This window comes from Drosophila virilis, chromosome 4 (assembly GCF_030788295.1).
Source record: "Drosophila virilis strain 15010-1051.87 chromosome 4, Dvir_AGI_RSII-ME, whole genome shotgun sequence".
NCBI lineage: Eukaryota > Metazoa > Arthropoda > Insecta > Diptera > Drosophilidae > Drosophila > Drosophila virilis.
The window spans coordinates 11782191-11810056 of record NC_091546.1 but is presented as its reverse complement, the minus strand read 5'-3'; the positions used below and the strand labels follow the sequence as shown (position 1 = coordinate 11810056).

General features: G+C 41.6%; 1 protein-coding gene across 3 annotated transcripts in view; it reads left to right on the top strand.

Moving 5' to 3' along the window:
- The window catches only part of Tmtc1 (Transmembrane O-mannosyltransferase targeting cadherins 1), a 52553-nt gene extending 25323 nt beyond the window's left edge, over positions 1-27230 (top strand). For all 3 annotated transcript variants that reach the window (XM_070209062.1, XM_070209061.1, XM_070209060.1), the window contains 7 exons: positions 10195-10293; positions 17542-18085; positions 18596-19460; positions 19855-19969; positions 25991-26474; positions 26537-26621; positions 26695-27230. In XM_070209062.1, the coding sequence (XP_070065163.1) occupies positions 10195-10293; positions 17542-18085; positions 18596-19460; positions 19855-19969; positions 25991-26474; positions 26537-26621; positions 26695-27035 (2533 nt within the window). In that variant the 3' untranslated portion in view covers positions 27036-27230. The remainder of the gene's footprint in view (positions 1-10194; positions 10294-17541; positions 18086-18595; positions 19461-19854; positions 19970-25990; positions 26475-26536; positions 26622-26694) is intronic.
- The last annotated feature ends 636 nt before the right edge of the window (positions 27231-27866 follow it).

Genomic DNA, 27866 nt, shown 5'->3' with positions numbered 1-27866 from the left:
AACGATATATCGTATACCACATTGCTTAACATGATTATGTTAACAGAATTTAGTTATTGTGTTTTAATCATTATAATGTTTTTAGGATTTCAATATGTATTTGATATACTTTTTGAATATGATATTGTTACATCAACTTATTTACCGAAATTATTGGTAGAAAACTAAGTTTTAGTATAATATATTTGTCATTTCTACATTTCATATACACGTACATAACTCTGTAGAAACAAACGACAAGATTAAACTAAGAAATATGTACCTGAAGAAGGATTACTTGGTCGAAACTAATATCTAACCAAATTTAGTAATAGCTTGCTGAACTAATCTCCATTTAAATATACGTGACCTTACTCAACAGATCTATATAGGGCCCTCTGCCAAAGAAAATCGAATTTTCTGGTTTTTATTTCAATGTAAATGAAGATCTTATTTCTATGAAAATGGGAACGGACTTGGAAATTTTATAATCTGCACATTAATCGCTCATTCAGCTAAAAACTTTGAAAAACTAACCGGCAAAGCAAACAATCAAAATATCATTTAAATTCAAATCGCAGAAATTGCATAATTGAAACGCCATTGAAGTCTATTAATAACTTTATTATGCAGCCAACGAAATGCAAACACGCACACATAGACAAACGGGCACACAAAAGCGCACACACACACACACAGACGCAGACACAGCAAAACAGAGCACTCATATTTCCAGGGTCGATGGGTGGTGGGTGGACTTTTGGGCGGTGCAGATGGCTGACGTTAGCTCATCAAACCCGAAAAACCACTTTGCTCAACTCTTTTCAAAGTGCATACATCATCAACGCTAAGCCAAAACAAAAAAGTGTGGTGCAAAAGCATGCTGGTTGATTGTGGTGGAGGTGGTGTAGGTGGTGCTGCTGTTGCTTGGTGGTGCTGGCAGCTGGCATCGGGCGCTGAAAACTTTTGTGCAATGTTGATTTTTCCGCAAGACTCGGTCGGACGTCGAGACGTTCGAGGGTCGTGGCTCCATCGGGAGCAGAGCGGAACAGATGCCGCAGGCACTTTATAAAAAAACCCGCAGCTCAGGCAAAAGTCTTTCAATAATAAAAATATTGAGGTACAGGAACAACCACAATAACAGCGAAATATTGAGTGAAAGTGCACAGTTGGGCGGAGAATAATATGAGGATGTAAAAGGTAAGACAGAAAGTTTAATGCAACCTATAAAGAGAAGAAACTAACTGACAAAAAGGTTCGATGCTTCATACTTGTGTCTATCCAGGTATTTAATTAATATGTTAAATAATACAAAAATTTAATTTTCTTCAACTAAAACTAACTTGGATTCTTCATTATCCAACTTGTCCGGTTCATAATTGAATTGCCATAAAATTCTTTGTCGAACACGCGTGACTTTTTTTTTTTAATAGAAAACTAAAATGCTAGACTTGTCTTTAAGCTGTTAAGCCTTTAAGCTGGCCAGCCCCCTTTTGGCCAACCGATGATGTTGCCCCGTTGGCCTCTGACGCTAATGTTGATGATGACAAACAAAACAATGGAATCAAAGCGTTTTAATGGCTTTTGTGTGTAAAATGAATGAATGCGGCAACGTTTCCTGCTTTCATTTCCAGCGTCATTTGCTTTGTGCCACCAAAAAGTACAGCCCCAATCCAACGCTGCCCCACACAGTGCGCCTGCAACCCATATTAGCTTATATAAGTTAAAGCACAGCAAGCAGTTGTTGTTGTTGTTATTGTAAGTGTGTGTGTGTGTGTGTGTGGGTGCACACACTCATAGGTAGAAACAGTTACATGCGCTAATCGATAAAGGGGCCAGCTGAGCCGACCCACGCATACCCTCACTCACACTCACAGCTCGAACCACCCATAAGGATGCTGCATGTGGCTACAAGTACAATCTCAGTGCCATTTCATTATTGGTTTTTTCTTACAACTGGCAAAGCAAGTTACGAACTTGCCACAACGTAGCTGCCACCCATACAATGTTGTGTGTGTGTGCCTGTGTGTGTGAGCTTGTAAGAGTGACAATTAAATGAACATGTATGTATGTGTGTGCACCAGAGTCTGCTCGACTCAGATATGCATTGAAAGTCTTAGATTTCATTCGACGTCAGTTTCAGTTTACCAACTCAGGCAAACCAAATGTCACAATTATGATTTTCATTTACGACTTAAACAAACGCATATTTCATTAAAATGACATTTTCTGCTAATTTTTTTTTTCATTTTAGCGCCACAAGACAAAAGTTTTGTTAGCCCTGTGGCATGTTTAGCAGAAATTTTGATTAACTGACGGCAGCAGAAACATGTTCGATTAGGATTTTACTATGTCGAATAGTATGTTGTTCTAAATACAAGTATATCCACTTTTAGATACTAATGTATAAATTCGATTTAAATTGATCGAACAAATTGACTAAGTCTATATAAAGCAACGCAAAAATAATTAATAATAATAATATAATATATTATAAGCTATATGTTATGATAATATAATTATAATTTAAATAATAAAATTAATAATTCTAATAATTAATAGTTACATTAAATAGATTTAGAGACAAGTCTGTACTCACTGCCAACACTTTTCGAATAGGCACAACAAGTGGCTCCCATTTTGTGCGCCGCTTCAGCATAAACAGCGCAATCTTCCAATGCTGGCAATATTTTATTTATTTATTTAGCTGGAAAATGATATGTTTTGCTGTGGCGCCGAGGCGACATTTGAGCTCAAGCTGAGCGCATGAAATGAAACCAATTTGGAGGGCAGTTCGACTCACACCCTTTTTGCTTTCAGTGTAGGCTTGTGGCTTGTGTGCAGTCTAATCGAGTCGAGACAGTTATGCTCTACACTGTTACATTATACATTTAGTAGCATTGTTTCCAATAAAAAGCAAGTCTAGAATATACTCTACTTTATACACTTGAGCCTACCCTTCATCTGGAATTTTTTGAATGCCGTCGCATTAAAATTTCCAGTTACGCGCAGTCAAATCGAAGCCAATGTCAAACATTCAGCTAATTAGACGATCAAGGGTCGTGCCCATGTCAATGCACGCCCCTAAACTCATTAGGGAGGTGGTATTGCGATTGTGGAAGGGGAAGCCGAAAAATCAATAGCTCTATTATTGTGGCACAGAGTGACGCGAGTGGACGCGTTGATTGACAGCCCAATTGAGGTTCCTGACTTCTTTAACTTTTGGGGCCAACGACCGTTTTAGCCCCAGTCGAGCCATTGTTGAATTCTGATGTGTGCTAATAATAATATTCCAACAGCAACAGCAATGACAGCCCCATTTGGACAACCCTTAAGACATTAAATATTTGCTGCAGCTCACACTTGAGTATGGCGTGCGGCTTCCGTTTGAATTTTTTATTGATTGAACTGTTTAATGTCAATTGCTGTGCAAATACTAATCAAACGCTTGGTTTACGCAATTAAGAGGCAAACACGGTCCAAAACGCCCCCGCCCCCACCAAAACACACACCCACGCGCACACACACTTTGCCACGCCCAGATAGTGGCATGTAACGGGTCTTAATTAGCATTTACATTGCGTGCAACACAGTGCAACAGAGGACATAAAATAAACGCCCAGCACGAATGTGGCAACTCCCCCTCTACCATCTCGACCCACAATCCCTTCGCCTTCTTCAATTTTGGGCTAGCAAACGTCATGGTTAAAACCCATCTGAAACATCGGTCAAAAAACCCGTGCAAACGGCACAACAATGCCAAAGTCTGAAACGGATATCCAACGTAGTTTGAAGCCGGCCCATTAAAAAGTCTCGTCAGTTAGTACTTCAACCGCCTCCCCCCTTCCCACACACTCCCACCCCCTCAACAGTTATTTCCAACTTTATTCCGAGTTGAGTTTTTTTCTTTTTTCTAAATGTTTGCTATTGAACTTTCAAAGGGCTGAGCTCTGAACTCGGTTTGAACATGACATAACAAAAGCCTGGTGAGAAAAGTTAACGAATATTTTATTTATGCATAGTTTTTTTTTTTCCTTTATTTGTTTGTTACTTGGTTCAATGGCCCAACGATGGTTTATTAAAAGTTTCACGCCAACCGTATGGCGGCGTGTATTCGTTATAAAAAGGAATTGATTCAATTAACAATAAATAGATTTTGTAAATGAGCATAATTTGCGTACGAAATCTGCATTTGATTTATTTTTTATTAAATAACACAATATGCTTCATTTAGATTGAACCATTTTAACAGCTCTCTAGTTAATAATTTAAAGGAGAGTATTTTAAGTGGTTTTTAATGTTATCACATTGGATTCGTTTATCGAATTATATAATCAATAATTGTGCTAATTTCTTACACCTGAGTCGATATATATATATTAATGCTTGATGCAAACTAATTAGGTAGCAGCTGCCCAATTATAAACTGAACCAAAACCGAACTACATTTATTCAGAGCTAAAATTAAGAAGAAATGTAGCTGAAGCACGAACTTATGCTCCTTGTCATAATTAGCTTTAGCCGGCAGTCCATAATAATTTTGTAGCCTCGCAAGCTGACAAAATGCCAGACGCTGGCGCCAAGAAAAACGTCTGTTCTAATAATCTTTGCAGAAAAAACCCCAAACTGAATTGCATTCGAGTGTTTTAAAACGATTCCCATTGCACTTATATGCTACTTACTTTGGACAACATACACACACATGCACAAACACCCTGGGAAAGACATGATATCCGTTTGTGCTCATTCAAATCGCATGTAAAAACTATGTAGCATACTTTTTGGCACAGCCCGAGGAGTCAGCACTTGGACTGGTTCCAGCAGCAGCAGCAGCAGTAGAAGCAGCTGCGGCGGCGGCGGCACCACCAAAAATAGCAATATAAAACGTGGAATGCTTTTGGGCGCTTCAAGGCACAGGAAGCGGCGGAAGCACATAGCGCTGAAATAAAGTGTTGCATACTGTTTGGCGCAACAATAATAAAATATCGCATATTTTGCGGCTGCACAAAATTATAACAGCGCTTTTTATGGGCCCCCTGCCACAGTGCTTCACTTGGTTGAGTTGTTTTCAAGCCGCGAGCTAATCTGCTGCATCTTTAAAAGGATTTCTACAACAAGCTTATCTCGCATTTGCGCTGAAATCGAAATTTTTGTTAGCTAGAAACCAGTTGAAGATGGTTTCGATAGCATTTAAAGGAGGAAATTGCGATTTTCAGTTAGATAATCAACAATAATATTATCGATAGGCGAATCTTTAAATTGTTTCGATTTTCGATAGTTTTAAGTGCCAGTTTTTCTTATGTCATTTCATGTTAAAATTTATCGATGTTCAGAATAATCGATCGGAACGATAGCTTTTTATCTCCCGATAGAGTTTACTATCGATTCTATCAACAGTCATATCGAGCATTTTCCAGCACTTTCAGCTAACGATTAAAATGTAAATGTCCAGAATATTGTGCATCCATTTCTCTTTCCCTACTTGCTTATGCTGCTCACTGTACCCTCTGTTTCCAATTTCAAAGCAGAAAACTTTAATGGCAACAAACGCTCTCCCGCCAGCTTCATTTTATATTTGATATTTTATTACATTACATTTCCCTGGCTTATTACATTTTGGCTTTTAAGCTGTTGACACAACTTGATTTCCGCAATCGTTTCGCTGCTCCCACGAATCGCCGCGCCCCGCACCGAAGCCGTGACTGGTCAGCAGTGCCCGAGTGCAGTTTCGGGGTCCTCCTCAGGTTCAGTCCTTAGTTTAGTCGAGTTGTGGAGTCTATTCGCTGTTTTGTGTCACCATCGAGGGCCACCCACGTCGTTTTGTTTTAGGTTTACGTTGCCTGGTTCTTTGCTGTTTTGTTCTGTTTGCTGTGTTTTTGTGTGCTTCCACTTTTGGGAGTTGGAGCTGCCCAGCTTGTCTGCCTGCCGCCTGCTGCCTGCTGCCTTCTGCTGCTGCTGCTGCTTTTTGTGCTGACGCCTGACCCAGAAAACAGAATTGTGTCTAATGGGTTTTTGTTATGTTTTTTGACATTTTGGGAATAATGTTTCCGGTTCCGGTTTAAGGTGTGCTGTGCGCCTGTGTTCCAAGGCACTGTATGCGACAATTTCCGCCCACTTGGCCCCCACATTGGGCGCCAGAAATAAGGTCAACATGCTCTTTAGCTGATTTCATAAAACAAAAGTCTGCAAGTCACCGAAAGCCAAAAAGTCTAAAGTTTCTGCTTAACTTAGAAATACTTGCAAAGACACCTATATATAGTATAGCATAAATTGCTGTCACTGGGCGCGACTTCTGCGCGCTATCAACATCAAAGATGGTAACATTTTGATACTTTCAGCTAATTTCAGTGCGCCGTAAACATGACAATGTAATTATTTTTTTCTGTCATCTGCTTTCGCCTCTGAGGGATGCTCCACAGTTAGTGCCGCACGATAAGAAAAGCCCCGGCAATGGGTGGGTGACTATACTGTGATTAATGGCACAGGGCCCAAGCGACATTTGCATACGAAATTGAAAGCAAATATTTGCAGTGATACAAAAAAAAAAAAAACAAGTAGCAATGCTCTAGTCGGGAATGCACGACTAGCCGATACGCTGAACCTCGCGTCGAGCGCACTGTGAGGCATTCCAGCTTCCTTCTTTCATACACAACAACACGCATACATACACACATTCTGCGCACAGATGAACATTCAGATAGACATGGCAAGATCGGGTCGACTTTCTGAATCAATAATATATGAATATATTCAGAAGGTTCGGAGATCCGTTCTGCTGTTTGTTACAAGTGAAGATGAATACACCCTTTTTACACATTTTCAATTAGTTCAGGGTATTAAAAGTAAAATGCGAAGCCAAGCACACAGCGTTGCGCTAATTGCACTTTGACTTCTCAACCGTATCAACCGTATGGCAATGAATTTGCGACATTGTGTATACAGTAGAGCACGGTGTAGACACATGATCAAGAACGTACACATGTGCTGGAATTGGGGCTGCTAGTTGGTCTGTTTGACTGTCTGTGTGTCGGTGTCCTTTTATGTCTGGCTTGACAAAATTAGCAAAGTGATTCACAGCACGGTGTCAGTCTCAAGGCCTCTTCATGTCGCCCAGACGGTTGTTTTCGGGCGCCATTTGATGAATACCTTCATTTATTTTTATTGCGTCTCAGTCTATTTATGACAAGCTAAATTAATTTCACGGCTAAAGGTTAAAGGTGGAAGATTCTATTGAAATTTCCAGCAAGCACCTGCTAATTTTGGGCTACCAGTTTTTCAATTTGTTATCCTTTCCAAGCATAAAGAAAAATCAATATAAATACCTAAATGAAATCCACACCGAGATTAAAGAGCCATTTTAAAGCTACAAATGTAACATTGGCGTAGGCAGGAATCCCACGAGTCTAAGGCTTGAAATAATGCTCTCATTTCAAATGCGCATATTCCGGCTCGATGAAAGACTAAACACAATTTATGAGATTTGCATAAGCGAAGTAAAATGTTGTTATTTATATAAATGGGTTCGGGGCTAGCATAATATTTTAAGTACTTTGAGACTTATTTTGGGTTTATATTTGAAAAATTCATAAATATGCATTTGCTTATAAATGGTACTTGACTTATCGACGGAAAGTATTCATCAAGAGCGGCATGGAAAAACATGTTTTTCTGAATTTTGCTTGGGGATACCCTAAACCTTCTTCGACAAACACCTAATGCAGCTTTCGCTAGGCGGTGGCTGTAGCTATAAAATGAGAGATGCTTGATCTGTATACCCATATTATTCAAGAAGAAGAAACCCTAAGAGATTTGCTCAGAAAATAGAATTTCGAGGTCTACTTTTATCGATTGCTTGGGGAAAAGTTATCGACTATCGGAACGTTTCAAATTGGTAGTCCCTGGCTCCTATAGGTTATCATATCAACCCGTTCCTACATACGGACGGATAGACGAATGGACGGGTACGGCTAAATCGAATCGGCTTTAGATACTGACCAATATATATACAACATGACATGACAGCTATTATAATAGATTGGCATTTCTTGTAGGCTCAAGTCCCTTGGGCAACTCCCGAGGCCCATCCACAGCAAAAACCATCAAAAGAAATTACGAATCAGCAGTTGAGGCATTTATGAACTTCAGCCTGCAACTAAACTAAAATTACGTCTATTTACGTGGCCCCAGATATATATATGCATATACCCTGTATTTATTTTTAGTACATGGCAGCGAAATATTATCGTTATTAGAACTCATTAGCAGCATCATTTCAGCTATAGATATAAAGCGAAGGGCAGATAAGTGGGTGGATGGCAAAGCGAAACGATATACAATCTATTTGAATAGGTTGGGGCTTGAGTGTTAGCATGTGTGAATGTGTGTGTGTGTGGGCGCCTGGAGTGCTGATATGAGCCCAGACAGAGCAGCCATGAGTATTGAATGTGAGCTAATTTGCCTGAACGCTTGGGGGCGCTCAAGTAAACTGAAATGCGTTATTATGTTTGCCGAACAGCCGGTGCTTATCATTGGGAGTACTAGATGGGGGTCTTGGAATGCTAGGCTAGCTCAATTGGATCATATCATTTTGAACAAAACAATTCACTTAATTTGTGCAAAGTGAAAGGAAAATAAAAATAAAAAAAAAAAACAAACAAACAAACAATAAGTTGGAAAACTAAGAAGAGCAAAGAGAATGAAACAAAAGTTTCACCTGCAGCAGCGGAAAGCCAAACAGAATGACAGCAACATTCGCAACGAGGCGGCGCGCAGTGGAATGGCGACCATTGTCATTTGCAAACGGTGCGACTTAATTTCTGTGCTGGCGCGTGCACATGCCGTGAGATGGTCGGTAGCAGGATGATAAGGGGTAAGGGCAGGACATTCGTGTCTTTTGGGGCGTGTACATGTGAAAATGCCTGCCGGAAATCGTCTGCATTGTGCGAGATAACAATTTTCATGCAATGACCGAGACGACCCAGCCAGCTAACCAATGCTCCACCCAACTACCTACCGCACTCATTACTTGTAATGGCGCTTGATGGTGATGATGACAACTACAGCAACAACAACATGAGCAACAACAACAACAACAACAGCAACAGGAGCAACAACAATGGTGTCCAGCACAAAAACAAGCAACTGAAGCGGAACCGGGCAGCGGATTGCATTTCAAGTGGCATTTCTGGATTCTGCATTCAGTTGTCCACCGAAGCCGATAGCCATGCACCATGCCAGGCCAGGCGATTCCAAATGTACTCGTAACGTTTAATTTCCGTCACACAGAGAGAGAGAGAGAGGGAGACAAAGAGAAAGGGAGAGAGAGCAATGCATACAACACACAACATGTCTGCGGCTAATATAAAACGAAGAATGCCATGAGGTACGACGAACAGCGCATTATGTGCAATGGCGATGACGATGGCGATGAGGATGAGCATGGGTATGGAGCTGGGACTGAGGATGACAACAGTTCACCAGATCCAGTGCCATGTCCTGGTCCGGTCGTATCCGCATTCGCATCAATTACATAACATTCGAGCAATAATCGTTATGAACGTGCGTTACGCTTTGTTTGAACTCAACAGTTTTTGATTGCTGATTTGTTCCCGTTATGGCGACACGTTAATCCAGACCAGAAATATTTTGTTATATCCATTACAGGTTACAAACTGGGAGCATGTGTATTGGTAACATCTGTGGACGCAGGAATGTTGCTCATTGCTATTGCGTTTCGTTCAAATTCGAATATTTTAAAATTGATTCCAAAAGCGAACCAATTCCGAAATAGTTATCAGAAAGTCTTAATGGAAGTTTTTAATATTGACTAATGAAGAGTTATTTAATGAAATTTCAATATCTAGAACTTCCTTCTGATTTCATGACAAAGTAATCTGAGAAGAATATTGGGCGACAAGAGACATTTTAAAGATATTACACTTCTACCTTTAAGAATTGTAGTATTGTAGCAAAGAAACAAAAAACAACAAAAGCAAAAAAACAAATAAAGAGAAACCCAAAAAAAAGTGATTGCCAGCTGGAGATGGGCATAAAAGCTTTGCCTCCGCCAGGTGGGATTATGTGCTTTGTTGTCGAGCCTTTGAGAATTAATTTGAGCATATATTTTATGACACTCAACTTTAATATTTGTGAACATATTTTCTTCATTTGTCTGACTGTCTACTTTTGTTTTGTTTCGGCTCGCTCTCTTTGCAGCATGGAGGCCACCGACTACGCAGGACTTGCCGGCTGCACGATGCTCGCCTTTGTTCTATACTTAAACACATTAAACGCCGGATTTGTCTACGATGACAGGTGAGAGAAATTTAACCGAATTAAAAATTCCATATGTCAGCAAGTTGACGAAGGTAAATGGGACTCCAGTTTACCACGTCTGGCTCTCAGCCTGGACGACAATTCTGGCCAACTGGATGAGCGGTTGGTCTCTGGGTGGTGCAGAATGCTTATGATTAATTGGGCCGCCAAGTGCCGCCGTTCGCTTGATAAAAATCACAATAATAAATTTTCGGTTTGCCTAATTGTAAAACTGGCAACGAGCTGCCAGCTTATCGCTGTATATATTTTCTTCTATTGTCAAAGTCAGACGATGGCTGCTGGCAAGCAAATTAAAAACAAAAATTGTTGATTTATGTTGTCGTTTTGCTGGCAGTCACTGTACAAAATTGGTCTGAACTTGTTCTTAGGCTCATTCTGTTCGCTCACCTAGCATTGAAATGCTGCTAACGCAAACCCAAACCCAAAACCAAGCGCAAACGCAAACGAAATTACCCATAAATATCAAAAGTCATGTACAATGGACAGGAATTTCCCCCGAGGACGAGCACTTGGACCAGCAGCAGCACCAGCACCAGCAACAGTCAGGCGGCAGCCACAGTTCACAGTCTGTACACCGCCGGACACGGAGTGACCCCTCCCCCAATACCACCACCCTATGCCATTTCCATTCCCATTGCCATAGACGAAGTCAACCGCTGCGTTTCTGGACGCCAAGTGACGCCACAACTACAAAAACGAGCAAACAATTGTACTGTGTACAGCCAAATGGAGGGGGTCTGGGGACAGAGCTTACGAGGGGGTCGTAGCATAAATGGGAAGTTATGCACAAAGTGCTCAGCCAAAAGCTTCAGTTGTAGCTCGTTATTTTGTGCAGTTCCTCCTGTTTCTATACCCAGTACCACAGAACGGATCCAAGGAGGCATGCTAATGCCAAAGAAATGTGCTATGCCAGTTAGAGTCAAATGTCAAAGCTTATCAATATAATTGCTTCTTAATGGACATTATTATTATTATCATAATACGTTTAATGACCTCAGCAAATATAAGATTTTAAGCTAAAGCCTTCCACATATTAACATATTAGATAGAACAGCTCCAAAACTTTAGAAAGTGCTTACTGTAATACCTGGCTTTGCCATGTTTTTTTTTCTACAATTTTGAGAGACCAGTTTTCCACCCATAAGAGCTTAACATATGGAATATGGAATTTCTAAAAAACGCTGAAAGAAATATATATCAAGATAATTCACTCATACCACCCGTTGTCGCCATATTCGGAAAAGTGTTTTAAGACTTTCGAATGAATTTTCACAAAGATCTTTGTAAGCAAGTCTCAACCCGATTGGAAGGCTAATAAAAAAGTTGCATGCAACCGTTTGCCACTCGATTTTTCATAGTCGCAGCTGAAAATGTTCACTAAGAACTTCAGCTATACAATTTTAGATATGCATTTAGAAAAATTATTACCTATATACAGTATCATCTAGTCAATGATTTTGTGAATAGCGCTTACTTTGTTGTTCCTTATATTTTTTTTTTTTTGGCTTCGCCAGAAAACAAGCACAAAACTTACAGACAGACTCAAATAATAAACGCAACTTATATAACTCAGCTCCACCTTAGCCCCAATCCCCTACAGCTACTGCCCCTACTAGCCGAACAAGGCGTCCCTTTCGGGGACAAAAAGTTCTTGGCGAGTTTATGTTTTTTGCCCAACAGCGGATGCTCCTGTGGTCACTTTCACGCAGCTGCCAACACCACTGGCAGTGCCTACCTATGTAGCTCCTATTGTTGTTGTTGTTGTTGGCGTGGTTGTTGTTGTTGTTGTTGTTGTTGTGGTTACACACACAGAACATGGCCACAGTTGCCACATGAGCACAAGTTATTATTGTCAAGCCAAGCCAAACAAAACATGATTTATTAAATGGCAGCATTCCCTTCAATTTGTTTCCTATCAACTGGAAAAAGAGCAATGGCCAATGCTTATACAGAGGCGGTGGCAAAATTTTTGTGGGGGGTTTGGGTGTTATGGTGGGGTAGGATCAGGTGGAGGGGGAGGGGGAGGAATTGTGTGGCATAGCGATCCATAAACATTTTTCACGTGTGTTGTGAATTGTTTCATGTTTCGTCGTTTTTACCATTTTGTTTATACTCACAGGATATCACATTTTATAGGTATGGGTATAATATGTATGCTGTTGTACAATAGTTGCAGATATGAGCTGTTAAAAAGTTTCACATGATATATTTCGGATACAAATCACAAATAAAACGAGTTATGTTCAAAGTTACGGGCCATATATCGTATAGTGATAATAAATCCATTTAATTAAGTGTTTCTGATGATAGGATAAGCAGAGATTATATGTATAAATTTAATGCAAACATAAGAAAGCTTTTAACTTCAAAAAATGTAGTAATAGTTAAGCAGCACATTATTTAAGAGCTCACTATCTTCAATTATGCTGAAGTATCTTAGTTAAAAAGCTTTAAACATGTTTTTAAGCTCTTTTTACAAAGCTTTAAGTTTTAAATCATATATAAGATTGAGTTTCATAACATTGCAATTTTTCAATGTTTGGAAATATTATTTCAAACTAAATCAACTAAATATTTTAAATTTGTTTTCTAGTAAGTGCTTGACTTTAAATATGTTGACAATTTTAGAGAGCTTTCATGTGATTTTCAAGTTATTTTGCTTAGAATAACTTTGCGCATGCTGTATGCGGCTTTCTTTAAAGTCATGCTTGTAATTTTTTTTGTTATACTTATGCCCAAAGCAGTTCAAATCTGTAATGCTCTCAAATTGTGCCCATAAAGCTTAGTTGCCCAACAGGTAGACAATGTATATCATTTTACCGCCCAGGTGATACTCATCTCTGCTTCAAAGAGTTTTCATGGCAGATTTTAAATAGGTTTGCCTACGGTCAAGCGTTTTACACCTCACAACTTGATATATTTGCCTTTCCGAAAAAATAAAGGTAGTATGGAAAAAACAAGAACAACAACACAGCTACAAAATGTTACCAAAGAGCCAATCTGCAGTCTTACAATAATTTATGTGCCATATTAAAAGGACAGCGACAACAAACGCCCAGCAACAAAAAGGTATAGAGCCAACGTTACGTATACGTAATTTTTTGATGGCCACACGCTGGTAAGGGTCCAAGCGCACTTCCACTTCCACCTGTGTAGAGTAGCAACGGCATTTTGTGCTTCTTTTTTTATAGAAAATCGAAAATTTTCACTTTACATAAGCAGAAGCAGCTCCACAAAACATACAAGTGTTTGTGGGTAGCCATAACGCCGGCGTGCCAGGTAAGGGGAGCAAAAGAAGGTGATAAAGAAATGGGAGAGCAGCGGAAGAGTGGGTTAGGAAGGGGGAGCCAGTTGAGTATGGTATGTTCACATTGGGTGTCCTCCTCGCTGCTGATGCTATGATATATTGTCTTCAACAAAAGCCAACCACAGTCCTGTGAGTGCGTGTGTGTCTGTGTGTGAAGGCGAGACTCCAGAGCACAGTGGAACGATTACCTTATTAAAATTCCCAAATTATTGAACAACAAAAGTAGTCAAAATCATGCTTATGCCAACAAAGCTAGCTATCGATAACTTACAATAAAAATCGAATTAAAACCGATGACGATAAAGTCATGAGAAAAGCATATTTTATTCAATATCGATAGAGCTCATCGACTGCAGTAATCGATAACCTGCCATTGATAGATATACATAAACGATAACAACCGAAGATTAATAAAATTTTTAAAGCGTGCCCATCACATTGCACTCTGCTTAAATATCGATATCACTTATCGATAACCACAAAATTATTATGATAGTATATATATCTGAAACACTTTAGCGCGTTGCTTGCTTCTGTCTACAGAGTCCACTGTCTCAGCCTGTGCCTTGTGCCTCTGGCTACGGCTCCAGCCTTGGCAGCTCCTGCTGTCTACTGGCTCCAGTGCCGGCTCCTGCGACGGCTCTCGACTGCGAGTGAAAAGCGAACGATAACGGCAGCTACTACATGCCACACTTGTAAGCTGCTTCAAGCTTGGCATTTTCGTTGCTGCTGTTGCTGTTGTTGCTGCTGCTGCTGACAAAGTGCCCCACCAATGTTGCCTGCTGCTGGTGGTGTTGATGTTTTCGTTGTTGTGCACCCCCCCCCCCTACCGTCCCTGCACCTGTCCTGAGAGTATTGCTATTCATTCACTAGTTACGATGATAAAGCACAAAAAAGGCACTGCGGAAATTCTGCTGATGAGACGATAATGTTGACGCTGACGTTGGGCGACAAGTTTCAGTGTCGTCAGGGCAAGCTAGCTCCTACCTCCCCGCTCCCCTGTTCCCGCTCACCACACCCCAATCTCCACCTTGACTTGTGCGTTGCGTAGCCAGAAATTAAGCCGAAAGGCAGCACACACAGCATGGGGCATACAATGTCCCCCGGCAGCTCTTCAAGGTATGCAGCCCGAAATGCTTTTCAATATTTGCCATCGTTTGGCTCCTCTGCTTGAAATCCTTGCAAATGAGGCGTAGCTAAATTTTGTTATGCGTTGGCATAGCGAGAGCAAGAGAAATGCAAAAATTGAAACTGCAAACCTAACACTCATACACACACACACACACACACACACACATGCACACTGTGGCAGCTACTCCAGCTCAATGTTCAGTTTTTCTTGAGCTTTGTGCGCTTCCGATAAGAATTTGTTTGCTCTCAACAACATTTTTGTGGCTGCTTTGCGCAGAATAAAATGCCAATTGAAATTGAAGTGTGGATGAGTGGCCCAAGTGATGGCTGCTGGTGCTGCTGCTGCCCCACCAATCACTTATCCGCGTCTCGCCGTCGAATTTGCCAACCCAATTTGTGGCATATACCGCACCCGTCCGCACCCGCACCCGCCCCCACACTTGAGAATCCGCTTTTATGCCACCATTCATGCATATGAAAAGTTTCATGCAACACAAACACATAAATGCCATAAAAGAATTGACGCCATGCAAACCTTTCACAATATATACTCATGGTATTTCCGGCCAGCTGCTAAATAAAATATTCGTATTAAAATTGAAAAATGCATTTATACATATATATATATAAATATACATACAGATATGTATGTATATATATATATACTGCTTTAGAAATTACAAAAATATTTTGGTTTTGCATATGAAGTGCTTTTATTATTTTTTACTTTTCTTTTATTTATATTTTTTGTTTTTTTTTTTATTTATGGTTTGAAAACAGATTCGTCCCTTTTATAGCCTGCAGCTAGGCAAAAATAAAGCCATTTGGTTGTGTTAACTTTTGAGTTTGTATGCCAAAAACCTAAAACTACAGCCCGCGGGGCAGTTAAGACCAAAGTAAACACAAATTACTTTCGTGTGAGGCCCTCTGCGTGTGTGTATGTGTGTGTGTGTGTGTGTGTGTGTGTGTGTGTGTGTGTGTGTCTGTGCTATTATCTATGGTATATTAACAGAGCTTAATGCATGAAACAAAAATGTGTGCACATTTTATTTAGGAACACAAATAATTCATTTTTTTTTTTTTTCTTTAACAAGATTTGTAATGTTAACATACCTTGCCATTTGTTAAAGTTCACTTTAGACAAACACTTAATTATATTCACATTCTTAACCTTTTGCAAACTAAATGTTAATAATGTGCAACATCTCAGCAATAAGCGGTCAACTTTGTTCGAAAATGCATTCACATTATTAGAATTTTCACATACCTTTCCATTTTTTAAAGTTCACACTAAATGAAAACTAAAATTATATTCATATTATTATTTTTCAACTGAGTATTAACAATATGTACAAAATGTACCTCATGCACTTTGACAAGCAGGCAACCTCTCAGCGATAAATATTGAAAAAATCTCAGTGTTAAGTAACTCTTTGTTAACATCTCGACTGAAACTATTTTTCTGGTGGGTTGACCAAATAAACAGCAGGAGGCTCGACTCCCGGCTCGATATTTTTCCAGTTTACAAAATTATTATTTTAAGCGCAAACAAGCTTGTTTGTAGCTCGCAAAGTTGCCAGCATTTTCATCTGACAAAATTGTAAAATTCTTCATTTGCTTATTTGTTTTTTTGTTATGCAAATGTTAATTTATTTTATGTTCACGCGTATTTGGCTCTGTTAAAATGTTGTTTTTCTGGATACTGATCAATTGGCCGTCCGCTCGTATGATTTTCTCTCTTTACCTCCCTCTCTATGGAGACAGTTATAAAATATATAAAATTATATTCTTGATCAGTATCAACAGTCCGCCCGTTCGTCTCTCCATACCATCATAAATACATAATAGTTATTTTAAAAAGGCCTCTCGTAAGAAAATCAATCACTATGTCGGACCTTGATATCTTACTTTTGTTTAATACTTGCTACATTCTTTTTTTTATCCAATAACTTTATTTGTTTACCTTTTATCGTTGAAGCCTTGGGTGTGTAGGAAGTGAGGGAAAGTTAATTAATGGAATTTGCTGGATAACGTTGAAAACTAATTATGCATAAAATAGCTAAGGTATTATTGCAAACCTACTATAAATTTCAAACTGTGCAACAATAACAACAAAACAACACCGAGAACAACAGCAGCAATGGCCTGGAACTGGGCCCCAGTGCGGGTGGGTGAGGACGTTGGCGGAGGGCGGGCAGATGTGCGGATCTGGGGCAGACTGGAGACTCTGGAAATCGATTAGAACAACAAGCAAAGGTACAACGGTGAGGCAATTACCAAAGAGCCGTTGACTTTGCCAGTGACAATAGACTGAGCAGATGTGTGTGTATGTGTATGGCACAACAAATACAATAATAACAACAACAACATGAATAACAACGACACCAAGTGCGCCAACAAATCGGCAATTAATCAAGGCACGAAAAGGGGGCTAGAGGAGTCCTGTCGCTCGGCACTTTAACAATATTTATGCCGAGCACAAAAGCAAAAGGACAATAAAATAAGCAAAGGCACAGCCTTTGAATTTGAGTAGCTCAAGTTGCATGTGGCAGGCAAGCCGATCCGAGCTGTGCCCAATAGAGTGAAGCAGAGTGGAGTCGTGTCGAGTCAAGCGGCGAGTTAAGTTTGGCAGCAGGCAGTAGGCGGCAGGCCGCAGGGCCTGGCCAGGGCGGACAATTAATCATTTTAATTAATAGGACAGGTGTGCCACAGGTTGTTGTCGGGCCCAGGTAATGCGAGCTCATTTCTTTCGCTCTATCTTTCTCTCCTTCTTTCTCCCTCTCTTGCAGGCGCGCCATCTTGGGCAATGCGGATGTAACTGGAGCCGGGCCGCTGGCTCAGCTGCTGCAAAATGATTACTGGGGCACACCGCTGACGGACAGCGGCTCCCATGGCTCCTGGCGTCCGTTGTGCGTGCTGAGCTTTCGTCTCAATTTCCTGCTGGGCAGCGGTGCAGCTTTTCCCTTCCATCTGATCAACCTGCTGCTGCACGGCCTGGCCACCGCTCTAGTCGTGCTCGTGGCACGCACCCTATTGCCCACACGTGCCGGCGTTTGGGCCGCCAGCGCTCTCTTTGCGGCACATCCCATTCACACGGAGGCCGTTGCTGGCGTTGTGGGTCGCGCGGATTTGAGCGCCTGCGTTTGCAGCCTGTTCGCCTACTTGACCTATCGCCGCCACATGCTGCTCAGGGATTGGCGCTCACTGGCAGTAACACTGCTTGCGGCTTTGGCCGCGCTGTTATGCAAGGAGACGGCCATTACAACGCTGCTGCTATGCGGACTGTGCGACGTGCTGTGCGGACTGGGACTGAAACATGCCGGAGATGACAAGGTGAGTGGCAGCTAGAGCCCTTTATAGTTAGCAGAAGTGTGAACCACGAACTGTGCCAATGACATTCAGCTAAAGCAACAGGCACTTGAGAATTATAAGCGAGCTGCTCTTAAAACATAAATCTGTTTCTTAGGTCACTTATTAATTAATTAGTTTTACTTTGTTTTCTAGTTCTTAAGGTGAAATAAGTCTAATTATGATTACCAAATACTTAATTTAATGGAATTACTTAAATAAGTAATTTGTTTAATATTTCATTATTTTTTAAAATTACAAAAATACTGCCTGCTTCTCATTATAACTTCTATCTATTTTCTGATTTTCTTATTATTTTATATTTCGCGAAGATCTTGTTTTGATTATTATGTAATTACCAAATTAATTGGAATTACTTTATAATGATATGCGTAATATTTGAGAATTCTTTGAAAATAAAAAGGAAAATGTTTATCATCCTAATATCTGTTTTATTTTTATTTTTTTAATTAACTTTTTGCTTTCTAATTCCAGCATCGTCTGCGTTCTCTGTCCATTTTAAGCATTGCTCTGCTCTGTGCCGTGTATTGTCGCCTAAGCATTGTGCCACGCCCCACTGTTGCCTTCTCAGCCGCTGACAATCCGACCGCCCACGAGTCCTGCTGGTGGACACGCACACTTTCCTATCTGTACCTGCCCGTGGTGAACCTTAAGCTGCTGCTCTGGCCACAATACCTGAGCTTCGACTGGGGCATGGACGCCATACCGCGCATCAGGACGCTGTGGGATGCGCGCAACATTGTCAGCGCTTGCTTTTATGTCACCTTGCTGGCCGTGAGCTGCAAGTGCCTACGATTGCGCTGCGGTGCCAGCAGCTCCTCCACGGCCTATACAGCTGTGGCAAGCATTTCGCTGCCGCTGCTCCAGCGCTTGGGCGGCAATAGCTGCCAGGCGTGGCATGGACTCGTTTGCGGCTGCCATCATCAGCTGAAGCAGCAGCGATCGCCGCAGCAGCCAAGTGCCTCAGTTATGGGCACAAGCTCATCTGCCTGCTGCCTCTTCCCAGGCAGCGCAACATCCGCATCGAAGTCTGTAATTGTCATTTGCATTGGCTTCTTGGTGCTGCCGTTTCTGCCCGCCTGCAATTTGTTCTTCCACGTGGGCTTTGTGCTCGCCGAGCGTCTGCTGTACCTGCCCAGCGTGGGCTACTGCCTGCTACTTGGCCTTGGCTTTAGCAAGCTTTGGCAGCGTTTAAACGGCGCTGCCCACAGACTGTTGCTGATAATCTGCCTTAGTATACTGCTGGTCAGCTTTGGCCTGCGCACGTTGCAACGCAACCGCGATTGGCACAATGAGGAGCAGCTTTTCCGCAGCGCTGTGACTATCAATCCACCCAAAGGTAAGTGCCAAACACGAAACAAAGCCGAAATATTATGAAACATGGCAATTGAGCGTTGAAAACTTTCAGCATAAAATAAATATCATATTCTTCAAGAAATTTCTATATTTAATTCTGTCATACTGTGAAATATGGAAAAAAGCTGCGAAAAGTTTAATCAGAAGTATCTTGTTTGAAAAGCTGTAAAATACTTAAAGTCCGGCCGGTTCAAAGAAAGCGCTTAAAGCTGTGTTTGTACTTAATAAAATTGCTATGAAAAGTTCAGCCTTAAATGAGCTTATCAAGTTTATTAAAGCATTGGATTAATTAATTACTCAGCTTTCAATTTATTCCACTTAAAGCTCATCTGACTCCCAGTGACATCGTATTAAACTAGTTCTGCTTTCATTTGCAGCGCTTGGAAATCTGGGCAGCGTCTTTAGCAGCCAGGGACGCTACGAGGAGGCCAAGGTGGCACTACAGTCGGCCATTGCATACCGGCCAAATATGGCAGATGCGCACTTTAATCTGTAAGTAAACGAAGCTTAGCACGTCCAACTCATCATCTCTATGCAGATTGAGGCGAAATTCGCGCCTGCATTGCAATTTTGCCAGTTCAGCGTTTTTTTCTGCGGCTGCCAAACATGCAACCTGAATCCTCAAAATGGATGTCAGTTTTTGCGCGCTGCCTTTTTGAAAATTCAAAAGCTCAAAGTGAATGGCTGGCGCGACCTTGGCGCAGTTAAGGGCCTGCTAGGAGCTGAAGTGCTGGCGAGGAAAGGCTTGGTCGCCGTGGTCTGAGGCACGCCAAATGGCAGCTGCTTCTGTCCTGTTTGCCACTTGGCAAAAACGTTTGGACAACATCTAAGAAGTTGTACAAAAAAAGAGCGCTGCCCCAAACCGCTGCGCGCATACAAATCATCTGGGCGTACGGGCTGGTTTTGCAACGGGAAGGGGGAGGAATGGGCAATGGTATGGGTATGGATGCAGGACGGACACGGGCACATGTTCTGCATCTTTTGGATGGTAATTTGCATGCACTCGACAGCCATCAACAGCAAACAGTTGCCCGCTGGCTCCTCAATCTATACATATTTTTTTTTTGCGCAACTTCCCTTTGCCCCCACCCATTAACTTGCCTTGCCCCTAAGCGCTACAAGCAAAGGCTTTGAACGGGTATTGCGCTGTAATCCCCTACAGAAACGAATGTGTGCCATTAATTAGGTCATGCATTGCAGCCGCGGGGAATATGCATCCCATGCAGTCTAATCTCAGTTGTCATACAACTGCTCACACATTAAAGTTTGGGGGATAACACAAAAATGATGGCAAACTTCGCAAATAATGCGCCAACATTGGGGCTACTTTCTGATGTCATCTACACTGAGGCAATCATCGCGTTAGGTACCGAGAATAATAGTTGAATTACTGAGGAAAACTTTCCAGTGCTTGATCGTTTGTGTTTCGTGTTCTCCCTATTGTTATTACACCAGCTTCAATATCTTATGTAGCACTCTTATGACCTCCTGACCTAGCTCGATTTGTCGTATCGTAGCTGCTAATGTATAGAATGGAGATCAAGAACAATGCATCTTTAACTTAAACAAAGATACCTGATGACGGACAACGCCGGTCAACTACGGATTCCATTATACTATCGTTTGAAATTCAAATGTCTGCATTACTAAGCCTTAGGTCGGGGCTTGTAAATATTTGAATTCTTCAGCTACAACTCGCTCCACACAGAATACTCTATACAAAAATATACGCTTGGAAAGTTGAATTTTGATAACTTGGCTGCATGCAGATGCTAACTTGGGCCAGACCTTATGCTCACATCGTTGGACTCAATTATGAACTACAAGTCCGATAAAGAGGATGAAGGGAGGTATGTTAAGGTAAAAAGGAAATTAAGACGGAATAAAATATGCCATTATCAGCACCTTCAACTTGTGATGTACACAAGCTGGTTGTTTTTCAATAAGTTTAAAACAGTTTCCACTGCATGCCAATTGGCCAGTGAAATGGAGGACACAGGAATGCGGCTTATAGCATTTGCTGGTAATAGCTGTGCTCGTTGCAAGCTCTATTGGCATTTCTGCACTGTGTTGCAGTTGATGCAACAATGCAGCGAGAAAATACGAGTTAAACTGCTGATGCATTACGTCGGCATCCGCTGGACGCTCAGTGGTTGGCACTGCGACTGCGACTGCAGCTGCCGCTTTGGCTTTTAAGGCCAATGACACTTGCATTTAGCCAGGCCGTCCCTTTCCCCCTTGCCATGGCAGCGGGCAGCAGGCAGCAGTGGGAAATGCATTCGCGCTGCGGCGACCGCCCGTAAAGCTGAGCTGCCTTCCAGTTCCCATTGGGATCAGTGGCAGCAATGGCAGCGCAAACATGCGCCAACATGCCAACGCATTACCCCTGGCCGCACCCAGGCTCTTGTGTTCAACGACCGCACCTCCTGCTTGGCATATGAGCGCGAGTGTCCTTTTGAATATGCAGCCACGTCATTTTCAGTTCTTCACCCTTACAGTCCTGCAGTCCTGCACAGCCAAGCGACCAATGCTCATACGCCCCGTTGTCATTGTCATGATTGCTGTTGTTGTTGTCGCCCCTCTTATTGTTGATTATTGTGTTTGACATAATAGGCTTTACGCTCCAAAAAAAAGAAAAAAGAGAAGAGAAGAGTACCGAAGAGAAGGAAGGAAAGAAAAGTATATAAAAGAAGCGGCAAACGAAGGCCAGAAATCCTTTGCTTCTTTGGCAAATTGTAGGCAAATCCCTTTTCGTTCGTTTGCCAACTTTCCTCCAACTTTTCCCGCCGCCCCTCAGCGACAAAAATGCAAACTGAGCTGGCGACAGCTGTGCGCCCAATACAAATAATTGCGCACGACTCCCGGTTGGGCACCCGGTGTGCGGAACCGCAGCAGCTGCTCAGCTGGGCCAACTACCTTGCGTCGCATAAAGGAGTCTGTAATCATGCGAGTATAGTACATAATTCCCCCTGCCCCGCCAGTTGCCAAATTGCCTTCATTTAGAAACAGAGCGTAAAAGCTGCATGAGAAAGCGCCAGAGACAGAACCGAAAATAAGAAACTAGAAAATCCAACCTGGATTCGACGATGCGTAATTACACGGAGCGCAAAAAGAAGAACAGTCCCGAAAAAAAAGAGTGCTCTAGTTGGGAATATGTCTGACTTGGCAATACCCTGCACCCGAAGGCGAGCTGCCATACTTCCCACTATGCACATCATCAAACAACATCAAACACACATGCATATATACACATACATACACAAATAAACGTAAACACGCATACCTCATTTTTCCTCATTAGGCTACAGCTAGGAGTTGTTAATTTAGAGGGAACAGAGTTGCAGCAGGCATGCTTGTGACCATTTCTAGGGTATTTCATGTAATTTAAACAAAGTTTGTTTGCTCTAAATTAGTCTATAAACTTGCATATTATTATTGGTTTTAAAATTAATCAGATTAAAAAACGTAAAGCATAAATAGATTGAATAATAAAGTTATAACAATAAAGTGCGGAAAAAAGTTAGCATAAGTAAGTGTAGAATATGTTTCCAACCAGTTGACATCTTGGAATTTCAAATAGAGTCAACGACATAAAAGCAAAGCGCGAACTTCATAACTGCTAAGGCTTCAAGTTATTAACTTGGCTCAAAGCGATACCCGATCCCCAGTTGCTGTTGCTGCTGCTGCTGCTGCTTTCCCGGCTGTCATAGCACTATCCAGAAGTCGGCAAGTCCAACTAAAGCCAAAGCACAGAATTCATTTTAACGACGGTGAAAGTTTAAGACGCTTTTCTCTCGCATTTTCCTCGTCTGCGCCTTTTACTCAATGTTGGCCGTTGCCTTTGCAGCTTATCGGAAAGTTGCCTGATTGAATTTTTCTACACCCGCCGCCCACTTGCATTATGCAGCCCAGGCGAACGAGGACAAGGCAGCGAGCGGGGTGGCTTTGCCGGCAGCCGCTGCTACTAATCTCAAAGTCAAGTTGGGTCGCATTTCCATAAACACTTCATATGACGGCGTCGTTGAGCACCTTAAAGCTGCCAAGTAATAAAAAGCAAGCGCCTCAGAATGTCACATTTCCGGCGTCTAATCGAAAATCAATGTCAATAGCAAACCCCTCCCCCTCCCCCTGCGGCAGCCAACATGCAACGTGGATAAGCAGCTGTTTGTACATTATTTACTCGTAAAGCCATCAATAGTCGTACAACGAAACACACCCCGCCTGTAATCCCGCACTCTACTTGCAACCTGCGGCTGCGAAATTTTCAGCTGCTTTTACCTTGTGCCACGTGTCCATGAGGCGCACGTCGTGTCTGCGGGTCTTCAGCCCCAGTGCCAGTCAACTGTCATGGATTTATTGTGCTGGATGCTGCTGTGATTTTTAGCTGTAGCATGCCACATCAAAGCTGGGGCAAATGGGGAAAGGGAGCAGTACTACAAGTAACAGGCAACCAAACACCAAAACCGAAAAATCACTGAGCTGTATAATTCGATTTCTGTTTTTCACTCTTTTTCCACCCCTTCCCCTTCTTACACTAGCTCTTGTTTGCTTACCTGCCATAAAGAGTGAAAGAGAGAGTGAGACAGAATGGGGGTGAGTGAGGGCGAGAGAGTGGGCCGAGACAACATTGAAAATGGTATAAAACAACATTTTCGGTTTTCTATATTGTGGAATAGTATAGAATAGAAAAGTCGCACTCAATATTCAGTTGAGCAAATCCATCCGTTGTTCGCTTGCAATTCGCATGCATTCACTTGGCTCGTTTCGCATTGCTTCCCACTTGTCTATCCATTCGCATTGGCATTCCGGGTTGCGAATGGAACCAGCCCTGGCGGAATGGAACGGAGGGTTGGCCAGGCTCTAAATTTGTGGGCAACGGGAGACTTTACAGGGAATCTCAATGGGTTGCTGCACTACGATAAACAAAATTTAAGCAAATAAAAAAAATCCAATTGTAGCTACTGCATATGCAGGGCTGCTTGAAAACTTGTACTTTGACTTTAAGAGTTGAGTGCGATGAAAGTAATAATAATAATAATAATAATAATAATCAAAATAATAATAATAAAAATAATAATAATAATAATAATAATAATAATAATAATAATAATAATATTCATTATAATGATATTAAAAATATTAATAATAATAAATATAATAATAATAATAATCATCATCATCATCATAATAATGAACAATTATTAATGATATTTAAATTAATACTAATTATAATAAAATAATAATTAAATAATAACAGTAAGAATGTTATAATAAAAATTCAAATAATTATATTAAAGATTAAGAAAATACTTTCAATTAACAATTACCAATATTTTTATATATTTATTCAGATTTGATTATGCAAATTTTTAAATAACCCTCGAGTTGATTTTATAGACTTCTTGTCGCAACTCAACACAAATTTTAGAACGCATCGTTTGTTTGAATAACTTATTTTTGTTGTTGTTGTTTCTGTTGCTGTTGTTTTCTGTTGTTGTTGTTATTTTTGTGAAGCTGTTGTGCAATCTGTGCTCGGGTTTATTTTGCACTGTTTTGTTACGTTCTAGCTGCAAATAAAATGCATCCTTTATTTAAAAGCACTTATTCATGCATATACGAACTTTTTGTTTATATTAAAAACCCAGACCAAGAGTGCCATGAATATCCATTCCCATTGATATTTGTTTACCCAATGTGCAAGCACAGATTCGCCGGCAAGTAGACATTTTTGAATCATCCATCCCCCTTTCTCCCTCTGCCCACCGGAGTGTGTTCAGTTAATTAAATGAAGCCAGCGACGTGGCGAGACCGAATAAAAAATATAAAAACAGAATACTAAGTGAGCGCCCAGTGAAAATACTTGAAGGTCAACATTTTGAAGTATTTGAGCGAGCGCTGCAATTAGAGCAACAAAACCCCAGAGAAACCCCACAGAAACCGCTGCAAAACACTGCGAAAGTTAATTTACTCTGGCACTCCGGCACACTATTAGACCTGGGTAGGGTCCAATCTCGGGGATAAGTAACTGCCTGCTAATATTTTTTTTTTTTCGCTATCCACTTTTGCATTTCTAACAAGTTTTGCTTTATGGTTGCTTTATGAAAAAAATAACACAAGACGGCACAGAAGCAGATGAACCGTTGTAGATACAAAATGCTCTGGAATGTGCTTATACGCGCAGCTGCTTCAATTTATATAATACAAATATGAGCTAAAGGCACCATATGTTAGGACTAAGCATATTTCTTTAATGCTAAATAAGTTATTAAATAATCCCTTCAGTTGTCCAGACGCATAATCAGATTTTTTGAGGAAATTTATGTCGAAAACCTTAATTATTTGGCTTTTCAGCTGAAAACTAAACTTAAGGAACTTTACCCGGGCTTGCAAAACTGAACTAGCTTGAAATCGGAATAATATTTTGAATACACCATTTTGTGGATTTATATTAGCAGAATACTCGCTTGACAGCTTGCAAGTTTTTATAGGTTGTATTTTGTTGCATACTTTCAGGGGAATCGTGCATCAGCAGCAGCAAAACTACAGCGCCGCTCTGCCCTGCTACCGCCGGGCCATAGAGCTGCGCCCACAGTTGGCGCTGGCATATCTGAATATGGCCACGTCGCTGTTGGCTTGGGACAAGGAACGACACGAGGAGGCTGGCGCCATGCTGCTGGCAGGCGCCAGGCTGCCAGGGCATGGGGTGCGCGATCGCAACACCCACGAGGAAGCGCGATACAGCGCCTACCTTCAGTTAAGTGCGCTGCATCGCTCGCGGGGCAGACACCAACAAGCTGTGGAGGTGCTTAACGAGGCGCTGGCAACCTTGTCCATGGACAGGCGGAAACAACGCGCGGTGCTGCATCAACGCCTGGCGGCAGTGCATGTCGAGCTGGAGCAGTGGCAGGAGGCTGAGCAGCAACAACGATTGGCGCTCCAACTGCAGCCCGAAGAGGGTGTTGCATATGTGTCTTACGGCCAGGCGCTGGCCAGAAATGTAAGTGTGAAAGCTTGTTCTCAGCTCTTTCCTCTTTCTTTACTCTATCGGATATTTTGCAGTGCAGTCGTTCTGCGGAAGCGGAACTGTGGTTCAAACGCGCTGTGGAACTGTCACCCTTGGAGCCCAGCACGCATCACCATTACGGTAAGATGAAACAACACTTCGTGGTTACGTACACATATCCCTACAAGCTGCTCCTTTTTGCTTCCTTCACCAGCTGACTTCCTGGAGCAACAGCAGCGCCCGCAAGAGGCGCTTGGGTATCGACTGCGTGCCGCTGCACTGGCGCCTCACAATTATGCCCTGCAGTCAGCCGTCGCTGATGCACTGCGTCTGCTCAATCGCCTCGCAGAGGCGGAGTTGTGGTACCGTCAGGCAGCTGCACTGCATCCGCAGGCGGCGCACGCACACGCCAATCTGGGCGCCATCCTGCAAATGCGCGGCCAACGGCAGCAGGCGGTGGAGTGTTACCGCAGGGCGCTGCAACTGCAGCCGGGACATGCCACAAGTCGCGCTAATCTGGCCAAAATGAATGTCAACATCGATGCAAGCACGTAGCAGCGGCTCAAGTCGAGGCTCTATAGGTACTAGTTATAATCGGTAATAGTTCAGATTTCCCAATCAATGAGAAAGGACAAAAACTAAAAGTGAAACATGCAAAAATAAGAACATGCGATAGATAGACTATATATAATTTATTATATATATTTAACTGAACATGAATGTTATCCATTGTAAGCTACGATTAAATATAAACGTAGAATATATTTTCCAAAACTTGTTTGAGTTTATAAATCAAGATTGAAACAAAAATAGGTAAGTACGAGAGTAGACTATAAACACATATTCATTTTGGTGGGACATTTTGGTTTCTGTCTAAATAGGATATTTGAGGATAAAATGTTTACATGATTTTCGAACAAAAATAATTTTACCAAATTTAGTGACAATTGGTATAGAGGCCAAAATGTGAACAAAAAAGCGAAACCTCGTAAAAATCTGTTGAGTTTTGACCAAGTTATGGGGCTGGGAAATTTGGACATTTGTCTATATAGGATATTTGAGGGTAGAGTTTTTTTACCAACCATCAATTGCTATAACATTCCAGGATAATTTTACGGGCAGAATTAACAACAAGGCGCCCACGCTATGCAATTCACTTGATGTTCGCAACAGGTAAAAGTTTACGCTCCATTAAATTCGTTGGATATATACGAGAGTTCACAACAGTTATCTGCTTTGCCTGGCCCTTGCTCTGGTTGGGCTATCCTATCAGATAATTTATTAATTACATTGATGCCAGCTAAAAACTTAAGCTCATTCAAAAAGGGAGCCCCCGATTTGATGTGAGAATGTCAATCTGTTGAGGGTCATTCAGGCATTCGTAAG